General features: G+C 45.3%; 1 protein-coding gene across 1 annotated transcript in view; it reads right to left on the bottom strand.

The window, feature by feature from the left end:
* The window catches only part of RASAL1 (RAS protein activator like 1), an 87270-nt gene extending 60687 nt beyond the window's left edge, over positions 1-26583 (bottom strand). Inside the window, exon 1 of the mRNA XM_088443495.1 lies at positions 26060-26583. Within this exon, the coding sequence (XP_088299621.1) occupies positions 26060-26124 (65 nt within the window). The 5' untranslated portion in view covers positions 26125-26583. The remainder of the gene's footprint in view (positions 1-26059) is intronic.
* Positions 26584-27314: the final 731 nt, after the last annotated feature.

Genomic DNA, 27314 nt, shown 5'->3' with positions numbered 1-27314 from the left:
AATGTCTGCGGGGGAGCTGCTGCGCCTGCGCATGTCCCGGCTGCAACAGCCACTCCCATGCGCATTTGCAGTTCCGAATTCACAAACCTCTGCCCCCCGCCGCAGCCAGCTTGCTCAGGACCAGGAGCACTGATGACATCACGCTGTCCGCGCCCTCAGAGTGTGCCCAGCTGCCTGTGAAGAGCAGGAGGACTCATCTGCATTTTGCAAGGAAGAGGAGCAGACAGCTGTCAAAGAAGAAGGTAAATTGGAGGCACTGGCACAGGGGTTGGAAGCTGAATAGGCAAGGACAGGAGGCACAAAGGGCTTGTGGCTGGAGGGAGAACAGGGGGCAAGAGGGAACACGGGGCATGTGGCTGGAGGGACAGAGGGGTCTGGAAGGGACACATGTTCCACGTTAGAGAGAAACCACTATATAGGTAAGCCTTGCCTATATGGTGGTTTTTCTCTAACATGGAGCATGTGTCCTGTCAGCCACATGTCCCCTGTGTCCCCTCTACCTGAGATTAGAAAATTGGTGACAGCAAAAAGAGGTCAAATATTGGGAAGAAAACATTAAAATTAATGTTTTCTTCCCGATACTTGACTTCTCTTAGCGTAAACTTTCTTGTTGTTTTTTCTTAATAATAAACCTTTCAAAATTGCATACAAGACTTTTTTTTCTTGCGGCCCACACACTCTTAGACCTTGAATATTGGGGCCAGTTGGAATTTTGAGTTTGACATACCTGTTCTGTACAGACAGACAGACATACTTAGATGGGCATGATTTGCATAAAAGTATTTGTCCGCTTAAGATCCCCATGGTGCCTCTTGCAGCTCCCGTAATTGGTGGTGGCCTTATTATCGAACACTAGAGAAGGATTCAAATGAAGATAAAATATCCTATCGAAGCCGGATGATTGGCTGAGACAGAATCTGTTAAAATCAAAATCTGCACGACACCATTTTGCGAATGGCAACAAGATGGCATTTTTCGAATGGCCGCCCAACGCCATTTTAGCAAATCTCACACAATATTAGTACATACGGCGATGTTATTATTTAGCGTTGTGAGTCTCCTACGCAATGGAACACTATTAAGTGTGCTTACTAAAACTATACACCCATTTATTAATACCCATAATAGGAACAACCCTGTTAAACACGTATCACGGTGCACTCCACAAACACGTAGACGCACAACGCTAACTAGCGCCTTTTCTTAATATCCCTACACTTACACATTGCACACCTACATAGAAAGGTTCCTTAGCATTAAGTTTAATATTCAAGGTTATATTCATTATTATGTTATGAATTGACTGTATTTAAGATCTAAGGTTTGGTACATGATAAGTAAACCGTGTTTGATGCCATTCTAAACCACTGTTTATTTGCAGACTTCCGGTTCCATCGGCAAGGAAATCCCAACATGTGTCTGTGAATTATGGATCATAGAGAGATAGGCATTGAAATGTACTCTGTAATGTAATGTTTAATAGCCTTGTTTTTTGGCGGGAAAACACACACAAAGAACCATTGGAGGGCTGAACCCATACTGTACAAATTGGCCTATGGACTGCATCGTTACAGAAGAAGCAAGAGGAAGAACCAATGGGATCATGCAAACTCGTTCTATTGTACTGCCTATCTCTGTAAGTGTACATAAGCAAACACTCTGGATCTGATAGTTAGTCATCTTTCTTTTCTGTTGACGGAGGTTTCATAGTTGATGCCGGGAAATCTGGATCCAGAGCGCATGCGTATGTATCGACTGTACCTAGTGATTGTATAATTTGTTTACGCTAATTGTATTTAGATCACAGCGTGTAACTATATGCTTTTTGGTGAATAATATTTTTTTGTGCTTTGGAACCACAATCAAAGCCTGGAAAGCAATTATTTCTTGTGCGACTTACAACACTAAATAGCGACATTTAGGGTGTATAGATCATTAGGTATTCATAATTCTGCATCATAACTAAAAGGAATGGAGCTCTTTGTACAACGAACAGCAGCATAAGATCATTGTTGCCAACATTTGAAGTCTTTTTCCCTGGAAACTCTGTATATTTACAGGATATGTCCACTTTTGACGACTCTTTGTTTTATTTAATTAGACCCAAAGGGCATCTAGTCTATACAAATTCTTGCCTATAATAACTACTAGAATGTATGTATAGATTAACAGTATTTGAAAAATCCTCAGTGTTTACAGCAAGAACATGTTTTCACTGTACACACAAACCTGTCTCCATCTCATTTGCCGACAACAATGGCTTTCAAACTGTGGCATAAATAGCTTTTTTAATTAGGATTTGAATAACCTCCATCCCTGGCAGGAATGTCTTATAGCTAGTAACAGCTGCAAGGTTGTTAGGGGAGCCGTCGCTCTGCGCAAGGTAGTAGAGACCACTTTACCCTAAGCTACATCAGACTGCCAACATTACCTGGTATGAAAGTGCCATTGGAGAATGATTAGCTGCTGTGTAACTTTTGAATCCAATGTAAATAATGGTATAAAGCAAAAAGGTTTGGGCTGTCTCTCCACTGCATGACTTGGTGATTGGTTTCCCTGGCAATTGGAGGAAGCCATGTTAAAGCCAGGTTGCTATTTCAAGCTACAAGACGTGCCTGCATTTGGAAAACCGTGGAAATGAGTAATTGCTTTGCAAAATGTAATATTGCGGTATAATAAGGGGCATATTTATCACCAACCAAATTTTTAATAGATTGTGAGGTAATAACTAGGCCTCAACTCGCAATATAGTTAAAAATTACTGCATGCATTTATAAGAGTTGGGGCAGGACAGAGCTTCCAATGAGAAACTGAATGATTGCTATAAGAATAAGGTACTTTAAACCTCTAGGATGGGAGCTGGCATGAGGAATGATCACTTTACTTAGCCTGCCAGTGGTGTGGGTGTGGCTTTGTTGGACTACATTATAAAAGCTTGAGCTGTGGGCCAAAGCTTCTTTGTTTCAGTCTTCCTACCCTCCCTCCCTTATAGTTTTATTTAGGTTGGTGATTTATTGTTGGTTATTTTGTGAAGGAAAAAATGGCAACTCATCTGTCCGGATGCAATCATTTAGTTTTGGGGGCGCTCCCTTCGTTGACTAGTTAATTGGCTGACCATCCTGACGAGGGCAGCGTCATCGCCCAAACAAGTGGGGAGTCAAGTTGGAAGGTCGAGTGTGTACCCTTTATTGCGTTATAGCTCAGTTATGGCTGAGTTGTGCCGCGGCATATTTTCAGTGAGGGGAAAGTTTGGGGGCAGCCCAGCATGTCCATAAGTGCTGGGCAAGCCCCCAAGAGTGACGAAAAGAGGCTGCATCTTAAGGACATGCTTCCTTTTCTCGTGACCACGCTCCCTTTTCAGAAGCGCACGCGCAACTGTGCCCTTTTTACGGTCCGGTGACCTAGAATTAACACTAGGACAATGCGATGAATAAACAACGTGAACAACGGATCGGGCGTACACAATATACGATGTGCATGATATACCATTCCGATCCACCAAAGAGTTATATATTGTACGATACATCGTATAGTGTGTACCCAAATTGAGAATTGTGAATTCATCTGTTATTTGACTGGTAAAAAACATGATAAATAATAAATAGTCCCCTTAATATAATCTATATATATACTGCCACCAAGGCAAAAGCCTTACACTATTAAATAATGAACAGTAAGGAACCACCAAAAAGGCCTAATTAGACCTATAAAATAATGAAGTGCACAGTCTGTGATAATTGCAATCTGTCCTCTCATCCCTGCCAAAGCACATTCTCTATTTTCTATTATTATATAATAATACATCTTAAGTTTCATGTTTTCAAAACCTGTCTTTTTCAAATCTAAAATAGTGAAATATTTAGTTAATTCAAAAGATGTTTTAAATATTGGTAAATAAAGCCAGATGAACTATAACTCCTCTTTGGCCCTTCTATGGTACTCCGTTATTCCGAGAACCTCATAAGCAAATTAACGTATCTTGAGTTCAAGAAATGCTTTAGATATTGATTCCTGCAGTGTAAACGGGAGGAGTATGGATGATGTCAGACAAAGGTATATGCTGAAATGTATCACACATGGACAAAATGGTGCTTTTACTCCTTTGGCTCATAGGGCCTGATTCATCAGCGCATGCCAATGCATTTACGTTCGCAGATTGAGCGATTGTTTACCATTGCGCATGCGTATAAGCCGCAATGTGCTTGCGTAGCTGTCGCAGTGGGATTACGGAAGCACAGAGGAATCCATTGAAAAGTGAGTGACATGCTGTCAGAGTTTGGGGTTGGTGATGGCCGTATTGAAGATTACCCTCTGGATTAAGCCACAATTTACAATTTAGGGGGGGGGGATACTATTATGCGCGATCAATTAGATGCGTGGTAAACCCCTCGTCTAATTGAATTCCCCCCTTAGTGGTAAACAACATAAAGCAGTCATAGAACACCAGTCGAAAGCAACGCATGCAATAATACCATATTTGACAGGTAAAATTGAGAACTGGGGGCCTGATTCAGAGCCGGACGCTATTTGCGGACGCTCGTTCAGAAAAAAGGGCTGGCTATTTAAATTTAAATCGCTCTTTGCGGTCTGTTAACGACTCTATGTCTGAGCGAGCGTCCGAAACATGCGCTCGCTATTTTGTAAAGACGCCCCCTGGCCGCTCGCATCATACGTCATCTCTGCTATTTATTAGATTAATCGAGTAAATCGAAAGGCGTATGAACTGCTCGCTATTCTTGTGGTAGCATTTTCCTACCGCAATCATGCGAGCAGTTCAGGCTAAAAGACAACCAAGTGACGTGGTCGATGACGCTGCTTTGTTAATTATGCACACCCTTAAAACGCCTGTTTTGACCGTTTGGCACGCCTGCGTTCGGATCTCCACTCCCCGTTTTCAAGCACCTTCCCCTGTTACCACCCACAAACGCCTCATCCTGTCACTCAAATTAGCAGGCACTCGCTATTTTGCGAGCACGCGATTTCCGACCACACTCACTGGTTGGCGCATGCACATTACAACACATACGCATGCGCAGATGTGCGAACATCGCTCGGAGCGAACGAGCGGCCGCTTACGAGCGGCTCTGAATCAGGCCCTGGGTGCACTGAGACTGACAGAAGTCAATGATTAGAGGGAATACCCTTCAGAAAGGCTAGAAAGGCCAGTTTGCTACTGGTGGTCTCGATTTCCATCCATCTCCAGGCACTGATAGAAGTGAGCGTACAGCTTGGCTAAGCAAGGCAGTAATACAACTTAGTATCTGCGAAGCCCCACCCTTTATTTTTAGTTTCCCTCTGGGAATTTTGTTTTTCCTTATCACTGAGTCAACTATTTATGGTGTAGAGAAAGAACAGATTGTTTTTTTGCAACTGCGCGTATGCGAAAATCCCTAGAAACTCATACAGCGTATGTGTCCCACGGTATGTACGTACAGAGGCGCAGTTGAAATTGAATTGTACGGTACCATAAATGCATTGGAAATGTGCTGGACATTCCTGGGCGGTGACTGAGAGGTGGCTGTTCGGCTGCATAAAAATGGACCATCTTATGGGCGTGTTATCAGAGTAATGCTGAACTGGTTGCGGACTCAGGCGCCTAATCGCTCACACTGACAGAAAATCTGCACCTAGCATGGGGCTGATGCAAGTTTCGATGATGCAACCGTTGATTGCGTCTAAAGGCACTAGTGGTATTACAGCATCTGATGATATTTAAACTATGTGACTCAGGACCTCATTCAGAGTCGGTCGTTGCGGCCGCACGGTCGTACGCCACCGATGTTCGCTAAACTGCGCATGCGTAAAGTTCGCAATGCGTGTGCGCAAACTAGCTGCTATGATCAGAAATTTCTCTCTCCTTGAACACAGCCAGGTCGGTAGTTTGAGTGACAGAATGAGGTGTTTGTGGGTGGTTAACAGGGGAAGGTGCTTGAAAACGGGGGAGTGGAGATCCGAACGCAGGCGTGCCTAATTATGCGAACAGCGTTTAATGGGAGTGCATAATTAACAAAGTAGTGTCATGATACACGTGACATGGGTGGTTTGTACACTGACTTGATCGTAGTGCTTAAGAGAGGGTATGGTCAACCTTAAGCACTACGACCAGTTCCGATGGTTCCCGATGCTCGCGATTAATCCTTATATCCGAGGAGATGACGTGTGTGGTGAACGAGAAGGGGGCGTGATTTAGTCTTACGGCCGCTTCTTACCCTCGGTCGTTCAGCTAACGATCTCATCTTAGGACCGCAACTTGTGATCGCTTAATTTGCATATCCGGCCCCTTTCCCCTACGACCGTGCAGCCGCAACGACTGACTCTGAATGAGGTCCTCAGTCCTTGCTCATTAGGATGCACCATTGTACACAAGAAGAGCTGATACTAGCATTAGCATAAAGTAGTAGACGCCATTACAGCAAAAGAGGTAACAGTGGTCGCAACATACAAGAAGCCATGGCAGGCCTATTCATTTTCAATGCTCCTATCCATGTTTGCCAATATTTTTCTGCTCAGATATAACTAAGGAGAAAAGGAATTCCCTCCAGTCTGCAGGAATTAAACTCCTTTCTAGGCTACAATTTAGATGCCCAATGGATACATACTCAGAGCCAAACTCACTTAGTCCCAGAAGAACATCATAATTAGTTTGAGTGCTATCGATATGCTTCAGTACCACCTGCCATCTGTGACTACTGCCTTCATTCGATGCTACAAGTCAGATTCTTATCCAGACTGCTCTTTCCATAGATGTTTGATAGAATTCAGATCAGAGCTCATAAAAAGCCATTTAAGAATTGTCCAATGGTTTGTTCTTATCCGTTCTTGGGTGCTTTTACCTGTGCATTTTGGGTAATTATCCTTTTGGGGACACTTGAACTGTGACAGAAACAGAGCTTTTTAACACTGGGCAGTGTGTTTCGCTCCAGAATGCCTTGATAGTCTCGAGATTTCATTGTGCCTGTGAGTTTTCCTTGGCCCTTTTCTACCATTCTCTATCATTATAATTCTGTTCTGGGGTCATTCTTAACCGCTTAACTAGACAACATTTTATCCACAAATGTCCCCAAAATGATATTTCTTTCTCAATTATCAAATTATGGGGGAATTCAATTCAACGCGATGTTGAATAGCCGAGGAAGGGAGCCCCCGCAGCTATTCAATACACCGCGCTGTTTGGGCGCGCTAAGGATTTCTTTTCGCATCCCCAAGAGAGGGTGTGAGAAGAAATCCGACCAAAGTGCCGAGCACGCAGATGTTTTTTTCTGCTTAGCATGGCGTTAGCAGCCGCGCGCCCGGCATTTTGGTCAGAGAATGCCAGTTAACGCGCCTTAATACCCTTGTTAAGGAACGATAACCGGCATTCTCTGACCACACAGCGCACTGATTTGAATAGCTACGGGAGCTCGCTTCCGGCGCTATTCAATTCGCGTTTAACTGAATCGCCCCCTATGTAAATAGCTATTTAAAACTGATTTATTCTATTTTTTTAATCACATATTCAGATTTGGTAATAAAATTATACTAAATCCAGGTAATAGGCCCGTAGATATTATTTATATAACTTGATAATTAAAAATATAAAATGGCGACACACAAGTCAGCAGCAGGAGGTGGGCGATCCTGAGGACCGCTCATCACTGCTGCAGTTCTGCCTGGGATTGGCAGAGTGACTGGGGGAGTACGCGATCCCGGCACTCAGAATGCCTGCAGGTAAGTAATTAATAACCCTTCCCCTAACCCTACCCCACCTTTCCCGCAGCCTAACCCTAACTCTCACCTCCTGAAGACTAAGCCTAACTCTCCCCTTAGTGGCTAACCCCTAACCCTAAAACTTACCTTCGGGATCGCAGCCCATGGGATTGTCTCGCCGGAATTCTAACCCATCAGGATTCCGGCAACAGGCTTATGAGCATCGGCATTCATTCTGCCGGGATCCCAAGTACATCCTGGTGCAGCTGCAGGAAGCTCAGACTGTGAGCGAACCTGTTAGGAATGCCAATCACAGTCTGAGAGTCAGGACCTTATTCAGAGGCGGCCGTAGGGTCTACAACCGCACGGCCGCCTCGATGTTTTGCCAGTGCGCATGCGCATGAGGGAGCCGGCTCCCTCGTGCGCATGCGTGAGACCCGCTACGACCGACAGTGCCGGTCGTAGGGGGTCTCTTTCCAAAGGGGGCGAGCTGTCGATGTTGATTGACAGCTCGCCCCGTTTGGAAGGCGGGCCGGGGGGGGGTGGCAGCCCAAAAGGAGGCGTTGGGAAGGCATGGGAACGCCTGCCGCTTGGGGGAGGCCCCACTGACATCACTAGTGATGTCAGTGGAGAGCCTCCGGCTCTGACAGAGCCAGAAGCTATCCGGGGCTTACGACAAGTGAGACCCTACCCTAGGGTCTCGTCGTAAGCCCCGATGGTCGCGATGGTCTCTGACCATCGCGACCATCACCCGAGCGGTCGTTAGAGCTGTGGGTGTTAACCCACAGCCTAACGACCGCAACAGAGGCGGCCGGTCAGGATGCAAGTGGCCGCCCAGTTTCTGAGCGACCGCCTGCATCCTCCGACCGCCTCTGAATGAGGGCCTCAGTGTGGCCAAGGAAAGTTAGGGCAGCCAAGGCTGCCTGAGGACCGTGAGGTCTGGCTTCAGGAAGACTGACTTCCTGCAGCCAAAGCTGGGCGATTCTATGAGGATTGCCCTTCACTGTGCCTGGAGAGGGAGGAGTTGCCGACACTGCCTCCTCAGGATAAACCTTCCAGCAGCGTCCGGTGGGCATTTCTAACATGATTGCATCAGATGTAACCATGCCAAGGAAAGTCCGGCTTGATCTTCTCAGACAATTTTCTCCTTTGCTTTCTCTTGTTTATGTTTAGGTTGGTGCACATGATGATACCAAACAGCAGAGTGACTACTATTCTCCATTTAAACAGGCTGAATGACTGATTAGAAGATTGAAGATATGTGATGCTACTTCAAGGGAGCAAATCCAGGCCATTTTAGAATATCTTTGGAGAATAAGCAATAATGTATCTCTTTCACAGTTTCTTTGCTTTATTCTTTGACATACCGAAGGTATACTGTACATGAACAATAGCTTCTAATGTCAGCACTTACTCGTCGTCCGTCTGGGGGACACTGCATTACTTACATGTCGTTTAGAGTGTGTGGCACTAGGAGTTTAATCAAAAGAAAATTCAGACCCTCTAACCCCTCCTACCTTCACCGGGTCCTCAGTTTATTCCTTTAGCAAAGCCAGATGGAGGAAGAACATAAAATTATGCACATAAACTATGGTATCATGCAATAATAAGAACAGAATACAGCAACAATAACAACAAATCAGGGAGGGATCTCAGTGTCCCCCAGATTGACTATGAGGAAGGGATGGAAGGGATTTTATGGTGAGTACAAAATTCAATTTCCTCTTACATCCATCTGGGGGACACTGCTTTACTTACAGGTATATCCGAGGACAAAAAGGCTTGGCATTTGGTAGAAGTGAACCACCAAACAATGGTACTCTTTGCCGGTCAATCTCATTTTGGGGCATCAACCAACACCAACAGGAAGTCTGTACACCTAACAGAAGATGTATGGTCCAGGTATATCCATAGAGCACAGATCCTATCCAACAAGTCCAATGAGAAGTTGGCGGAAGAAGAATCTTGCAGAAAGGCCGGGAGAACAAATTCCTGGTTCAGATAGAGCTTAGACACTTAGAAAAGGCGGCTTGATCCACAAAACCACCGGATCAGAGTGGAAAATGACCACGGGAGGGGTTTTTGCAGGACAGGGCAGCCTACTCAGAGACACCTCTGGCCGATGCAATGGCCAAAAGAAACATACACATCCTACAAGGTAAGGTACCTCAATTGCACTAATTGAAGTGGTTTGAAAGGCATCTTCTGGAGAACCTCCAACAGCAAGTTCAAATCCCACAGAGGGACAGGTATATACTGTGACTGAATGCGAAGGGAAACCTCAAGGAAGGTCTGAACCTCTGGAATGGAAGCCAATCATGTCTGAAAGAAAGGTTAAGAGGTGTGGTAAACAAAAGTCAGCAGCTGAAAAACCTTGATGCTCTCGCACCATGAGATGTACAGGTTACAGTACACGCTCAATAATGGATGTGAGATACTTCCATCATGGCCTGAACACTTAAAATTACACCATGCTTGTCTGACTGGATCCGAAACCAGGGCATTCCTGAATGCCCTCAACTGTAGGATGTTGATGACGAAAGCGGACTCTGTGGTGGACCAAAGACCCTGAAAATGCTGGTCCAGAATGACTGCTCGCCAAGCTGGCATCAGTCATGACAAGCACCCAGTTCTAAATCAAAAAGGGGGAGCCCCTGGTCAGATTTGCGGTGTGGAGCCACCACAGTACTGATTGGCATGTCTGGAGAGACAGCCTGAAAAGTTTTCTGTCCAGACGGGAATTCGTCCTGGACCAATGACATAGAATCTGGTTCTGAAGCATCTGGGTATGAAATCTGGAGAACGGAACTACCTTGAAGGCAGCTACCATATACCTCAGCAGTTGCATACACCAGAGAATCGAAACCCGAAGCAGTTGCCGAAGGGATCGGAGGTCCAGAATTTTCTGCAAGGGAAGAATGACCCACTGGCACTGAGTGTTGAACAGGAGACCCAAGAACACCATCCTTTGAGGTGGGAGGAAGTTTGACTTGGGAAAGTTCACAATCCAGCAGTGAATCTGTGTCCACTGCTACATGCAGATGTTGATGCAGAAGGACCTCTGATGGAGCCTTTAGTAACAGGTTGTCCAAATATGGAATTACAGTAATCCCTACGCCTTTTAGTAAGGACACCATATGTGCCATGACTTTCGTGAACACCCTGGGAGCCATGGAAAGACCGAAGGCAAGAACTGTAACTGAAAATGTAGGTCTCCTACCGCAAAGCGAAGATGATGGTAATCCTTCCAGATGGGAATATGGAGGTAAGCATATATTATGTTTATGGATGCCAAAGGCTCCCCGGCCTCAGTGGCGCTGATAACCGCGTGAAATGTCTCCTTCTTGAAATTATCCAGAAAGAGCTAAGGAATTAACAGTTTTAGATTCAGAATCGAATAGAAGGACTCATCTGGCTTGTCCACTAGAAAAAGGTTTTGTAAAACCTTAGCCCTTGTTGGTGAATAGGAACTAGAACAATAACTATGGAATCTGAAATGTAATGTACAGACTCCAGGAGAGCCCTCCTTCTGGACAGATCCTGGAGAAGAGGAGTGACAAAATATATTTGTGGCATGGGACCTGCCAGGTCCAGAATGTACCCTCTGGACACAATGCCGCTCACCCAAGCCATCCACGTGTCTATGGCCCTGTTGACCCAGGCACTAGCAGGCACCAGCCTAAGGGAGGCACCCGTAAGGATGAATACAGATTTCAACACAGACTCATCATTCCTATTCGTGTTATTCGTTAAGGTAACAGACTACACCGTAGGGATAACTGTGGCCTTAGCCAACCTGGCAATAGGTGCATCCACCCGGGGCAGGATCTCCCAAAGCCTTAATCTGCAAAAGGATAAAGGAACCTACATTTTTTAAGGGTCTGAAATATTGTGTCTGACTTGAGTCTAGCATCCTTTAACTTTGCCACAAAATTCGAGAAAGCTGGAAAAACTGGCACCTGTTTAAAGAAAGAAGCAGAGCTAATCTCAGAAAATTCAGTGCTTTGTATCTGTAGGGTCTGGAGGACTGCGTCAATTAAATGGCGAGCACCCGACAGCAGGGGAATCCTCCTCCCAATCTGAGGTACAGTATATTTCCAATCAAGGTCCACCTATCCTGCTCATGAGAGGAGCCTGTAGAGTCAGAATCACCAGGAAAATTAACCAGGGATTGTAACGGCCGCTTTTTGATAGCAATGGCCCCAGCTGATGCTGCCATCTTATTAATAGATGCAGCTATCTCAGACAGACACTTCCCCACACTACGGGCCCATGGTGGCTCATCTGAAGGATCAGATAGGGGCTGAGGGACTGACTTAGCACAAGGAATAGAGTCAATAACCTGAGACTGTCTTAGTTCTGCAATAGTCCCCACTATGAACCTAGCCCACTCCAGGAGTACTGACATGTTTGCGGAACCTCCAGGCTGCGGATCCATGGCCGCAGCGTTGTACGCTGTGCAGAGAGTACCTGGTCCTGTGCAACCCTTAGGCAATTTCTTTCAGCAAGAGGAGCATGAAAAATACATAGCAGAGCCCTGTTTAACTTTGGAAGCTTTTCCTGGTTTCCCTGACATGTTGTTATTGTATCACAAAAAAACAACTAGGCACCTGCCTAAATCATGACCCCCAGAATAGTGCAGGAGGCTATCTCTCATGTAACGGTGTTCAAACGGACAGGCATGCCTGCATTTTTCTGACCACCCCCGTCACCAAGCGCTGACTACTTTTCAATCACCTTGTGATGTATTTCTATTTGCATCCGTAATCGCAATAAGATTGCAGCGCACGCACACTGCAGCTTACACGCATGCGCAATGGCAAAAAAAATTGATCGATCTGCGTAAGGAATCGCCATTGCGTTCATCTCTAAATCAGGCCCTAAATCTTTAATCACAGGAATTGTGCAGGGTACTGTCTACTTGGCATCTTAGTAGCTACCTAATGTAAGATGTGGATCATAAACTGAATTCAGCAAGTCCACATACAGACAATTTGCATAAATAAAATCGAGCTATATTGTCACATATACCCTGCAGGCTGCCGTTGTTAATCCCATACAAATACCTTATCTCTGCCACTGTATGCAGTATGTGTTCAGTCTGCTGAACCGGTCTGTCTGCTAGAAAATGGTGGACAGACTACCCTGAGCCCACTAAGGAGAAATGGGGGCTGACCTACCCGCAGTGTAGCGCCGGGGCAGGGTCTGAACGGCGATTCAACACTGCCACGGGCCCTCTCCCAGCCCAATAAATTAGCCCAAAACAGCAGAGTTGCGCTTGCGGAAGCGGCACAGCGCAATGGGGGAAGTGGCAGAGACATACAGTCAGGGACCTATGTTGTGCCGTATACCAGGTTCGGCAATGAAAGGGTTGCAGCCCAGCACTACCAGGATAGCCTGTGGCTGCTCTTACCTGACCAAGTGCCTCTTCAGCATTGTGTCCCTGCATGAAAAAGCCTCTAGACCAGCACAGCTGGGTACAGACGTTTTCGATCAGCAGCTGATAGGCTTAAACCCAATCAGTCATGCACCGTACACACTGTGCAGACATAGCACAGTGGGGTAGATGTATTATAGCGGCACTTACCGTGCCGCTATAACGCTTTCCGCTTCGCCTCTTTACCAAGGCGAAGCAGGAAGCACTACCGATGAGATGTATAAACATCTCATCGGCCGGAGAGGGGGAGCGTTAACTCCCGCCTCCGGCGCTACCCGCTAGAGACAGCAGCGCATCAGCCTAGTGCTGATGCGCTGTGTCTCTGTCCCGGCCAGCTCCTCTGAGCATGCGCGGGATCTCGCAAGTATTGCGAGATCCCCGCGCGCAGCCTGGAGCCGGCAGCAGCCCCAGCAGGGACAGCGCTGTCCCTGCTGTGGAGATAGGGCAGCGCCAGGTTGTAGCTGTCGATAACGACAGCTACAGCCGGCCGAACGGTCATACGTTGTAGATAGCAGCGCCGATAATGACAGGGCCGCATAGCGCCCCTGCCATTTACTGCCCAGACCCCCGATCATACATCGGGGAGAAGCGGTATCAGCGCACATAACGTGCGCTGATACCGATTCTGGGCTTCGTACATCTCCCCCAGTGTGTTGTGTACAGGCTTCTATGGGATCAGGAGGTCGGGCCGACAAATATTAAACAGCCCATAAAATGTAACCTCCCGACCATTGCAGGAGCAGTATAAGCCGTTTATCAGCTAACGATCCTGCCAAGGTCCTGCATACACACATATACAATCTTCTGCCATATCACCCGATAACAGGTGATCTAGCCAAGGATTGTAGAGATATGTACCCACCATTACTTTAAACAAAAAACTGAGGATCCGGTAGAGGTGGGAGGGGTTAGAGTAGAAAGGTTTTTCTCTTGATTATTTTAGTGCAAAACTGCTAGTGCCACACACTCTGACACACATGTAAGTAATGCAGTGTCCTCAGATGGATACAAGAGGAAAAAATATACTGGCTCTAACCCTCTACTCAGTACTTTGTCTGCCCCCAGCTCAAACGCTCTGCTTCGATTTCCTCTAGAATTTAATTCAAGCTGCTCAGCTGCTCACTCTCACCTACAAAGCTTTCACCAGAGATTCTTCTGCATACAACTCTGACTTCTTCTCAAGACCTCTGCATCTGACCTATCACTTCCTGGTAGCTCCCATTGCCTCGGCTTTAGACTTTAAGCTCTCATGGAATGTAGTCGGCATCCCTGGCGGTCAGAGGGCCTGATTCAGAGCCGGACGCTATTTTCGGACGCTCATTCAGAAAAAGGGGCTGGCTATTTACATTGAGCGCTCGCTCTTTGCGGTCTGTTGACGCCTCTATGTCTGAGCGAGCGAACGAACCATGCGCTCGCCATTTTGTAAAGACGTCCCCTGGCCGCTCGCATCACACGTCATCTCCGCTATTTATTAGATTAATCGAGTACATTGAAAGGCGTATGAACTGCTCGCTATTCTTGTGGTAGCATTTTCCTACCGCAATCATGCGAGCAGTTCAGACTAAAAGACAACCAAGTGACGTGGTCGATGACGCTGCTTTGTTAATTATGCACACCCTTAAAACGCCCGTTTTGACCGTTTGGCACGCCTGCGTTCGGATCTCCACTCCCCGTTTTCAAGCACCTTCCCCTGTTACCACCCACAAACTCCTCATCCTGTCACTCAAATTAGCAGGCATTCGCTATTTTGCGAGCACACGATTTCCGACCGCACTGACTGGTTGGCGCATGCGCATTACAACCCATACGCATACGCAGATGTGCGAACATCGCTCGGAGCGAACGAGCGGCCGCTTACAAGCGGCTCTGAATCAGGCCCAGAATACCGACCACTGACATCCCGACAGTAAGTATTAGGGTTAGGCACTAGGGAGAGGGTTAGGCTGTGGGGGGTGGGGGGAGGGTTAGCATAGGGGAAAGGTGGGTTAGGAGTTAAGGTGCGTGTCCACTTGCCAATAGAGGAACAACAGTCGTTTCTCATCTTGTTAAATGCCTACACTGAACGATATATTGTTCAGTGCAGGCACCCTCCCTCATCCCCGAACATGCCCAATCTGTCGTTATCGGCAGATTGACAGGCATGTTCAGGCGATGATTGATGTCGAAAGCGACCAGCGGGAGTGCGCAACGCTGGTCGTTTTTGACATTTTAATGCACGATTTGTGAATGATTAATGAGCGATTGAACGATAACGATGTCATTATTCAATCGCTCATTTTAATCGCCTAGTGAATACGCACCTTTAGGGTTATATCCCGTACACACGTGTCGATCAGACAACAACCAGATATCGTCTGATCGACCCAATATCGTTGTCTGATAGACCAGCATGTGCTGGATGATCGTTATCGAACATCCAGCACATGCAGCATCCCCCAGACGACTGAACGATCCCGCAATCAACGATCGTGGGTCGCTATAGTAAACAGGCTAACCAGGTCGATATCGACCAGGTTGGTCTGCATGCGTTTGATCGTTTGGTCATTTTAGGGGGTTACAAAAGGACGATTTAAACGATCAAACGATAAATTACATAGTTTAAATCGTCCTGAAAATCGACTCGTGTGTATGCACCATAATGATACTTTACTCTCTGTCTCATGTATGTACTTCCTGTGTCTACATCGTTTGTACCTGTTATGTTTCATGTTAAAGCTGAATTTATATAATTTAATGTACTTCTATATACTTGCTCTGTTTTATGCTTTATGTTAGATTTTGTATGCTTAATAATTCTATTTATGGAGTCTTGGAAATATACCAAGATAATGATGAAAAGGGGTTGAAAATTGGGGCGAGAAATCAGATCTGGCCGATTAGCATGCAGACTCACCCTTGTCTTTCTGACACCTATGTGAAAGCCATCCAACCTTTCCTGTTTGTCATTGGGGAAGGTGACTGTCACAGCAATGCTAACTTTGGGTCTGTTTGTACTGTCTGTTTTTACGATTGTTTTTTTTAATTAATAATAATAAAATGTAAAAAATTTGTATAAATATATACTACATAATATACAATATGAATGGCAATTACATATAGGCTGAAGTTTGTACATTTGTAATGGTGCATACACACGGTCAGATTTTTCTTCAGATCTGAACAATAACGATTTTAAAAATCGTTCAATCTGACATATCTGACATGTTTGAACAATGAACAATGCGCGTTCCCAATGGTCAGATAACGATAACTGACATCTGATGTGTTTGCAGTCAGTTTTGGACGATTTCATTCATTTTAATGCAGTAAAAAATCGTTCAAATTGTTCAAATCGTTGGTCAAATCGTTCATCAAATAGTTCAGATCGTTCATCTGACACATCTGACAAATCTGGCCGTGTGTATGCACCTTAACTGGTAATGCTTTTGCAGCATGCCTAATATATATCACAGTCTGTGTTGCAATTAAGGGTAACATTAGGTCAGTAACTCCCAATGGTGAGGGTGATCACTGTGATCTTACTTGACAGCAGTCCTAAACAGATCTACCCAGAGGAATGTACTGTCATGTTTTGTGGTTACCACCAAGACTTATGGGTTGATTCAGTTAATTGAGAATAGTGCGATGAGCTGTTACACAACGTGGAAATGATGGTAGCAGTACATCAAGTATAAACACTGCATGTGCGCGCACTTACTCGTAGGACGAGACTACTCAAAGCTAACTGAGCCACCCCTTTAATGCCAGATGACTGATGAGTATCCAGGCACAGTATTGGTAACCTTAAAGTATGGAATCAGGTATCAGTGAATCAAGTAGCATTGAGTTGCCTGGTATGTTCCTCCCCTTAAAACGTTGAGACTTTATATGGTAAACTCTGGCCATTTGTGTCCCACAGCACCTTGTTACGTGATTTCGGTCCAATGGTGCCGGCTCTCATAGGTGGATATATAGCAATAGAGGGGCAAGAAGCATAATGGTCTATAGTCATGGAGGCTGTGATACTTAAACATATCTGCAGGGGATACGTTTAAGATGCCAGCGGTCACAATCCCGACCGCCGGCATCTAGAATCCTTAATCCCGGCTAGGGTTAAATGACAGGCGTCTATAATCCAGACGCCTGTCATTTTCCCGACACCGGCGCCCGGCATCCCGATCGAAGGGATGCCAGGCGTCACAAGCGGACAGCCGCGGGGGGGGGAGGGTTAGGTTTAGGCCACCCGGGGGGGACTTAGGGTTAGGCACCCCCCGGGAGGGTTAGGCTAGGGGGAGGGAGGGTTAGGGTTAGGCACCCCCCCTGGGTCTTAGGGTTAGGCACCCCCCCTGGGATTTAGGTTTAGGTAGCGGTGAAGGGGGGGTTAGGGTTAGGCACTTAGAGGGGGGAGGTTAGGATTAGGCACTTGGGGGGGAGGTTAGGGTTAGGCACCCCTAAGGAGGGTTAGGGTTAGGGGGTTAGAATAGAATAGTTTATACTTACCTTTAGACGATCGGGATTTCTAGCGCTGTCGGTCTTCCGCTGCCGGGCTCTGCTGTTTTGTCGGGCTGCCGCAGCCGGTTTTCACACTGCCGGTCATGCGGCAGCCGGCATTCCATACCGAATGCGTCTGCAGGTATGAAGTATTCACCAAAACTACCCTGTCCCCCATGTGCTGCAGTTTGAATGAAAATATCTTTCTTCATTTTCACCTCTCTAAGCTCTGTCACGCTTCTAGTTTCTATGGTAAAACTAGCAGTTTTACTCAATTCATTTTATGCCACATTAAACCTGAGATGGAAGCCTGGTGCACATTAAGTCAGCAAAACGGACCTCAATGAAAGAAACCAGTTCAGTATAAGCGCTTTATAAAGTTGTTCATTGAAGCCAAAAGCACAGTAATAATCTATGCCAAGCAAGAAGAAAAGCCATGGCACTCCATTTATATCTAATATTGAGAGGTATAAAAATCCAGAAACCTAATGTATAAGCTAGTAATAATCATGCAATTCTACTTGGCAAAGTAATAGCAGTCAGTTCACATTATTCACAAAGCATTATGTCCACCTGGTCCTTAGATGTGCAATTTAGTAAATGCAGCTTAGAAGAGCTGTGCTAGGTTTTTGGAATCAAAAATTTATCATGAAAATGGGCGAGCGGCATATAAAACCCACAGGCTGAGACACACAGGACAATTATTTTTTAAATGACCTATCTGTGAAAAGGCTGTCGGTTAAGTTTCTCTACCAAGCCAGATTAATGAACATCAAACCAGTGTCCTCTAGATGGAAGGAGAAATTCCCGAATACGTCTCTGGAAACACTATATAAGGCGCTGAGTAAAGCATCTAGCCTACTTCCAATACAGACATTCCTGGAGATGTTCCTTAAAATTCAACAGAGGGCATATCTGTCCCCATTGAGACGAAGAGAGATAGGCCTATCTTCCTCTTGTAGATGTGTAAAATGTGGAAGGAGAGCGGCAGATATTATTCACTGTCTATGGGAGTGCCCGATCATTAGGAGGTTCTGGAAAAGAATTGAAGGTTTCATAAATTTATATGTGGAAAAAGATCTTAGGATAAATGCAGAATGGGCTATATTTAATAATAGGCCTCAGGACAGGAAAGATACACGTGGAATTCAGAAGTTAATACTTGCAATATTTGTGGCGGCAAAAAAAACGATACTGCAGGCTTGGATTCAGCCAACAAAACTGTCCATATCTATATTCCTAGATAAATTATATTACATTTTTAGAATGGATTGGGTAGAGACATCCATGCAGAAAGAAAGAAATATAGGGATGTTTTATGAGACATGGGGTAGATATATCCAAACCTTATCCAAAACAATACAAGATAGAATTAGGGAATGTTTTTTGGAAATAAGATGGAATGAAGGGAATGTGAGGAATTAAGAAAGTGCAATAATTAGAGTTAAGGGCTAGTCGAAAAGCATGTAAAAACTGGATAAAGGACCTAATGGATATAAAGATCAATAAACTTCTTCAGATGGAATTGATGTGTAAAGAAATTTGTGAAGATATATAAAAAGTGTTAATGTAAAATCATTTTTTCTTTTTAATATTTTTGTAATATGTAATCTTTGTGCAATAAAGATATAATAATGAAAAAAAAAAGCAGTGTCCTCTACAGTATGCGTTCGGCATCCCGGTGGTCTGGATGCTGACACACCTATTACCGGCGCCAAAATCCCAAATGCCGGGATCCCGAGCGCCCGGCATCTCATACCGATTCCTCCTCTACAGTACAATCAGCCACGTAGATTCTATACATCACTGAGCCATTTTCAGGCTTTAATTTCTACTACCATGTACTGTTACGCTAATATAACTAATAATCTGAAATGCACATACTTTAATCTGTGGACCGGGTGAATATAATACTAAGGTATATTTTATGGGATGCAGTGGTTTTTTTACATGGTTGGAATGCAGAAAACTGAAGACTACTCAGGGGGCTATTTCTCATAAGTGTCTAGTAGTTGGTAGTAAGTATCAATGCATATAGTATTGATACATTTTACAGGGGTTGGGTATGAAATCCCGGCTGTCGGGATGCCGCTGGTCAGAATACCAACAGCGGCATCCCAACAGCCAGAATTCCGACACCCATAGGAAGTAATGGTAAGTATTTTTCTAGCCCTACCCTAACCCACCCTGCTCCGTGCCTAACCCTAACTTCACCACCAAAGCCTAACCCTAACCCCCCTTTGGTGCCTAAACCTAATTCTCCCCACCTCTGTGGCTAACAGCTAAGATGCCCCGGTGTACCTTCATTTGTGATGGCGGATGTCGAGATTCCGGCGTCGGGATATAGACTGGTATCGGGATTTCGACGCCTATCTTTAGTCCCGGGTCAGGCTTTCGACGGATGGCATCCCAACCGCCGGCATACTAACTATCTAAAAACAGCTCATAGTGTTGTAACCCAGCAAGAGATAAAGGCCCTCATTCAGAGCCGTACGCTCTGAGCAGAGCGCACGCTCTGAATGAGGGCCGCCCTCCTAAAAAATGGAGCGTCCTCCTGGACGCTCGTATAGCTGTGGGTCACCACAAACAGCCTATACGAGCGTGCAGTTTGATGGCCGCGATGGTCTTGACCATCGCGACCATCGAAACTGCGAGCCGGAGCCTGCGGTTGAGGTTTTCAACCGCAAGCTCCGGAGTGATTTTGGCTCTATCAGAGCCAAAATCACTCCCACTGACATCACTAGTGATGTCAGTGGGCCGGCTTCTGACGGGAGGCGTTCCCGTGGGAACGCCCCCGTCAGGGAGGCACACCCCCGGCACGCCCACCAAAGGGGGCGTGCTGTCAATCAACATCGACAGCACGCCCCCTTTGATCAGACACAACGAGCGAAGGACTTTCCTTCGCTCGTCGCGTCTGGCGCATGCGCACGACGGAGCTCCCTCCGTCGTGCGCATGCTCAGTGTAGAACATCGACGCACTTGCGAGCGGACAGCCGCTCGCGAGTGGGTCTGAATCAGGGCCAAGGCATGTCCAGACCAGCTGGGTCTCATAAAAAAAGGTAACTAATACCATCTTTATGCCACTTGTTGAATTGAGTATTTTACCTTTCCCCGTAGAGGTCTATGGGGATGGCAGTATGCACCGGTAACTACAGTAGGTTAACATCAGAGAAATCTTTTATATAAGAGAAATTGTTAAATAAGATGAATCCGCCATTTCAATAGATTATAGGCTCTTCACCGCTTAATACAGCGTTTTCCAAACTCAGGGCCTGATTCAGCTTTGTGAATAGAGTAAGATATAGCAAGTAACTGTGCATCTTGGTAGAACCATGCAGCACAGCAGGTGGAGCAGATTTAATATATGCAGAGATTTAGCTTTGGGAGGGGTGTATCCAAACTGAAATCTAAATTGCAGTGTAATTATAAAGCTGTGCAGTATTTGTGGGCTACATACAAAAGCAGCCAGTATTTTTCCAAATGCAAAATAAATGTATGTATTTGCACCTCTTACATTGGAACATGGTTTGTCCAGGTTCACAGTTGCTTTCTATATCTAATACCTCTTTTCCACCTAAAGCCGCGTACATACAGTACTTGCCGATATTTTGAACAATTGAACGATAACAATATCTTTTTCGTTCAATCTTTCACACCATCGGGCTGTGTGTATGCGGTAAAACCAGGGATGGGGAACCTCAGGCCCGGGGGCCGTATAAGGCCCGCGGAATCATTTGGTCTGGTCCTCTGAGCTTTTATCTGCTAGCCTTGCCTGGCTATCAGGGTGCCCTGAATGGCACCCTGCAGCCAGAATCTATGCAGCAGTGCCGCCTGGAGCATCCTTAGGACGCTAAAGATGTTCACACCTCTGCCCTTACAGCTCCCCGGAACACCCTCAGGATGCTCACCGGCGATTGTGGTCCCGCCCCGTGTGACATCACATGGAGGGGCGTGGCTTGCACCAAATAATGTTATATATATCAAAATGGCGATCGGCAGAAAAAAGGTTCCCCACCGCTGCAGTAAACGACCAACGATGCGTGTTCCCGCTGGTCGTTTACGATATCCCCAATCGGCTGTACATGCAGCCCCATCTGGTGATATCGTGAGCGATGCCATGCTGCTGAGGGAGGGTTAGGGTTAGAGGGTAGAAATAGGTTAGTTAGTACCCACCTTGGACGATAGGAATTTCTTTTTCTGCCGGGATGCCGCTGTCGGGATTCCAACCGTCAGGCATGGGTTCGGCGGTAAATCATACCGATTCCGTTTACACTGCAGGGTTTCAGGTATCGTTCCCGTGTTAAACCCTGCAAGTTACCTGGGTTGGATTGCCGGGACACTCAACCCGGGAATACAACCCTTTCCCCTTTTACACATAACAGCAACCCAGGTTAACCCTGCAATAACCCAGGTTTAGCTCTTGTTACTCTATTCCCAAAGCTAATCAGGCCCTTAGTCCTCAAGACACCCTAACAGTCCAGGTTTTAAGGATATCTATGCTTGAGCACCTAATTAGTGTGTCAGCAACTTTAACCATCTGTTGTCAAATATGGATATGCTAAAAAGGTGGACTGTTAGGGTGCCTTTGAGGACTGAGGGCTTGATTTACTACCGTAAGCAACTACGATTATGCACGCAATATGCAGATTGTTTCACACTGCGCATGCATACGCATTGCAGTGGGCGTGCGCAAACCAGCCACTGCGATTGGGACTGCGATCGCAGTAACTATGCAGACCAATTGCAGAGTGATTGACAGGAAGTTCCGTTTGTGGGTGGTAACGGGGCGTAGTCTGCGAAACGCAGGCGTCCCAGTGCGTTCGCACGCCGTTGCAGGGGCATGCATAAATTATCCATTGCAATGGCCTACGCAGTCTGAGGCCTCGTAGCGTACGTGGAAGTTAGCAATTTCTGAGTAAGGTCAGGGCTTGTGCAAGTGTGCGTGAGGCTGCGATGGTACCAATGGTTTTGCAGTCTTGCTAAACAGTACGTATGTGTGCTGAGTAAAGTGGGCGTCCTTGCGCAGTGCTGTGATGGGATAGCGATCGCAATGAATTAGCATACTATCGGCATTGAACTGCGTGCGTAATCGTAATTGCATACGCAGTTGAGTACGGTAGTGAATCAGGCCCTGAGTTTGGTAACCACTGGCTTAATAAATAGACTCTTCAGTCACTGGCTTCTAGATAATTAATAATGAATAATTAATATAATGTATTTATTTAGTTCCACAAATTAACCAGTATCGTACATAGAATATTTGTCATTCACTTCAGTGCCTGCTCCATTGGAGCTTAAGTCCATTTCTCATTGGTGTCAGTGGGATGCTGGTAACTATCATTATATATCGCTGTATATCACAGATATAAATTACTAGCTGAAGTACCCGGCGTTGCCCAGGTTTAAATCTTAAAGTTAATAAGTTAGGCATCCCCGACCAATATTCACCCCTCTGTGAAGTTTTCGTCCAAATCCATCCAGTGGAAGTCTCAGAATAGACTCCCCAGGTCAAAGTTCTGCCCAGCGTCTGACCGGGACCCTAACCCCCCTAAAACCTGGCCATGAACAAACTGGACCACCTCGCATTGGTTTAATCCCAATCGGTGCAGGGGTGTCCAAATGAATAACCGGACCCACATACCAATGAATTTTATATATGAGATTATGTACTTCTGCAATTTTACATGCTGGGGCTCTGCAGGGAAACTGCCAAAAACCCTTATTCATCAATTGTTTGCCGATTAACTGATATGCGCATTTGTGATAGCGTACGTGCATGCTGATTGTTATTTGACCCAGCTAGATCCAGCATGTCCAGCTTTACTGTTCCCCATTGGTCATCCTGAGATTATGTTACTCTTGATAAATTGTCTGATTCCAATGGATATTTATGGGGACAGCAGTAAGCACTTATATACAGATAAAGGTCTGCAGAGTTATGGTTCATCGCAGTTTAATAAATAGACCCATAAATATCCTAACAAAGTTGGCTCCAACCTGTAGCTCATGAGCTATCGGTAGCTCGCGGTCTTAATTTTGGTAGCTCACCTAGCTGCAGTACTGCAGAGTCAACTAGGAGGAAGTGACCACTGTCGCTCGCTCCCCCATGGCGTCGACGCCATGGGTGGAACCACAGGCAAGCACTTCAGGTGATTGCCGCAGCCTCTACGGCAATCAACTGACGTGCTTCCCCGTGGTTCCATCCACGGCGTCTACGCCATGGTCTGGAGCAAGTGACTCTCGCCAAGCCCTCCCGGAAAATCGCACAGCAGCCCTGCCTATATCTTTTGCTCCTCTACTGCATATACCTCCTTGGAGTCAGTAATTAACAGTGAAATGTGCCTGTACTTAAATTTTATTTACAAATTACAACGATATCACTGTAATAATTGAATGCATTGTTGGTTTTTTTTCTACAATTTTAGTAGCTCTTCAGGAGGTTTAATTTTTCTCAAGTAGCTCACTCCCCAGCTAAGGTTGGGGACCACTGCCCTAACACATGTCGACATTTTAATCAGTAGTTATTTAAATTACCTGTATATTTTATACAAACCAGACAAATAGAATTGCCAAGCTAATATAACACTATGTAGTACCTGTATCAAGCAGTGATAACCCCGTTTTTCAGCATTTTGGCCGAATAAAGGGTTACAACCGCTTCTCTGAAATGTGCTAAAAGGTTGACCCAAGAAAACACAGGGAGAACATGCAAATTCCAAACAGGTAGGACTCTGGCCCAAACTTTACCTATTTTCATTATTAAATCGTCAGGCAGTAAATCAGGGATTTCTCCAGCAGAGCCTTCAGCCTCTGCAAATAATGCTGTAGCCAAAGTTAACCATGGCAGCGAAGTGTGATCAGCACTTACGAAGCGCCAAAAAGCTGGGGGTTTTTTTTGCTTCTTGCCCGGTAGCACATAGCACCTGCTAACAATGGCGCTGTGTGTTACATACCAGTGTTACCAGTACTTATGGGCCGCTGTCGGGATGTCCTGGTTTTTGGCATCGGTATGAGAACCGGCGGCTATTCAGCCGTCACTATATCATACCGATTTCGCATGTTCTCCCTGTGTTTGTGTGGGTTTTCTCCAGGTACTCTGGTTTCCTCCAGCAATCCAAAAACATACTGGTAAGTTGATTGGCTTCTAACAAAAACTAACCCATGCTTGTATGTGTATCCATGTGGTAGAGAATATAGATTGCAAGCTCCACTGGGGCAGAGACTAATATAAATGCTAAATATTCTCTGTAAAGCGCTCTGTAATATGTGAATGATGTATAAGAAATGAATAATGAATAAATTGGTACACAAGAAACACTCAGTTAATAATGGTCAATCATGCGGACTCCATTTGCAGCCCTAAACCAGTGAATGCAATACTTGTAAAATCTGCTTACATCTACATAGCACCCTCAATTCTATATATGAAGCAGTGAAAAGCCACGTTTCCGCCAAAAGATAGACTCATCACTGCTTTGGGATAATTTACCATAAGAGCTTTCGCCAGCCTTAACACACTTACCATCAAATACCGCCATTCCCTTAACTATATTTATCAATGACGGAAAAGCCTAGCTTTAAGCAGCTAGTTAATGCCATTTATTTATCTTGTTACCAAAAATGTCCCCATTGCCAGCAATGAAGACCCAACGAAACCTGAAGCTTTTATGGCTTCGCTCTATCCCCCCGGGTTGAGCAGCTATTTCCATGCTAATCAACACAGAAGAGAACCCCACCTAGGAGGGAGATACTGCTGGACCTTGAGGAACAAGTGGGTATTGATAAATACTAGTATAATAATAGTATTGTGAGATGCAGCCATACTAAATGAAATGTAAAGCCGGCAAGTATTTTTAATGGTAAATATATCCCATGTTGAAGTAACTTGTGTACAATATTTGCTAATATAAAACTAGCCAATTATGAACCAAGCTTCAACCATATGAATGTAGACTTTATGTGCTGCTTCCCATATTGCTTATTAAGTTATTACTCCCTAACAAAACATCTCCCTGTTGTCCTTAGCAATAATGGAATAGCTAAGAAAACTCTAATATCCTTACATGAATGCATTTACCTGCACTTTGCCATCTCCTTAATATCATTAGCAAGTCACAACCCAAGTTTAGAAGGAGTGCTTGGAAAACTTTCATTTCCAATGAGCGATATTATATTAACTGTCAAATGCAGGGAAACATGTCAGGGACCTACTCTGCGAAATCACTGTAACCACATACATACATTTTTTCCCCCCAATATAAGAAATGAAAATAGAAGTATGGGGTGGCATTTGGTGGAAGACCAGAAGCATGTTCCATTTTGTGCCAAGTTCTCATGTACTACTGTCAATACTGTGAGCCATGATGAGCCTATATACCCAGCAGCTGCAGCGTGCTACCTGCCTCCCGGTTGTATAAACTTCATGAATGGGGTGAGGGACATAATACAGGAAAGGGCATGACTTACACATCCTTAGCGGGCAGGTTCTTCCCTTCTACCAGCCTGAAGTAGAGAGCAGTGTTCCTGGCCATGACGGAGGGTGACTCAAATCAAGTTGTAACAGTGACTCCAGATAGAGGACTGTGGTCAGCAGGAGCCCACACACAGCCCTGTAATACCAGCAGAGGACCTCCGTAGTACTCCTGCATCCATTCTGGGCAGCACTATGTTGCTGATTGTATTTGGATTAGTTTTCGGGTGAATTAAATATCCTTTTATATTCCTACTGCCATGGTCATTGATGCCCTATTCAGAGAAACACCTTCCGTGTACTCTTCCCTTCAGCGTGGCAGATTGACCAACTCAACATCCAGGGGACCTCACCACTTCATGCCACATTAGTAAGGCAGTGCCTCCTTAATTCACCCATATGTCATGGACTGGCAGCTGACGGCTCCTAAAGAAGAGTGATCTCAGCACCATGTATGTAGTGGATGGAACACTGCTGCAGCCACAGGTTGGAAGCGCAGATATATGAGCATGTATTCTTCTTCTGCTTTCCCTGCTGCTGCTGGCTCCTCCAAAGTGTGAGAGCGAGAACTGCATGAGATAGGAGGAGGGAGCTCAGCCCCCCCTGCAGGTAGTCTTGTGTTATGAGAAAGAGCCTCTGTTTACCTCTGTATATCTCCACACGACTTTGCTGCATGAAACAAGCTCCCTGCTGCTAGTATGGCAGGAATCATGCTGCCTGTCTTCCATTAGTAAAGAGCTGCTCAGGACTTAACCCATTGTATCAATAATAAAGGTATGCGTGATTTCTGCTAAGTAGTTTTCTAAATAAAAATTTCCATACTCTGTCAGGAAAACCTGTTCTGTGTTTGGGTTCCTATAGTGCAACTAAATTTCCATTAAAAAATATGAGTTTGCAGAGCAAAATAGCGATGTTAGCACAGGTGCAGGTTTGCATAAGCCAGTATTGACTGACATGGATGCAGTGAGAGGTTTCTTACAGGGTATACTCACTGGGGCCAGGACCAGTGCAAGGTTTCTTGGCACCCTAGGCATTTCTTACGAGGCTGAAGTTGGCTTCTTATTCGGCCAGCTTCTTATTAATTTCTTATTCACTTCTTATTCAAGCTCCAGCTTCTTATTCAGAAAATGTTACATTAAAACATTTAAATAAAGTTAGATCACTAAACTAACACTATGCAAACAAAGAATTGTGTCCCTCACACAGTTTACAATTATTATTTTCCTGGCACAACAAGGATTTTGGCATGAA

Source organism: Taudactylus pleione, unplaced genomic scaffold, assembly GCF_031769625.1.
Source record: "Taudactylus pleione unplaced genomic scaffold, aTauple2 ptg000330l, whole genome shotgun sequence".
Classification (NCBI taxonomy): Eukaryota; Metazoa; Chordata; class Amphibia; order Anura; family Myobatrachidae; genus Taudactylus; species Taudactylus pleione.
Note: the sequence above shows the minus strand (reverse complement) of the source record. Positions and strands in the feature narration are given on the sequence as shown.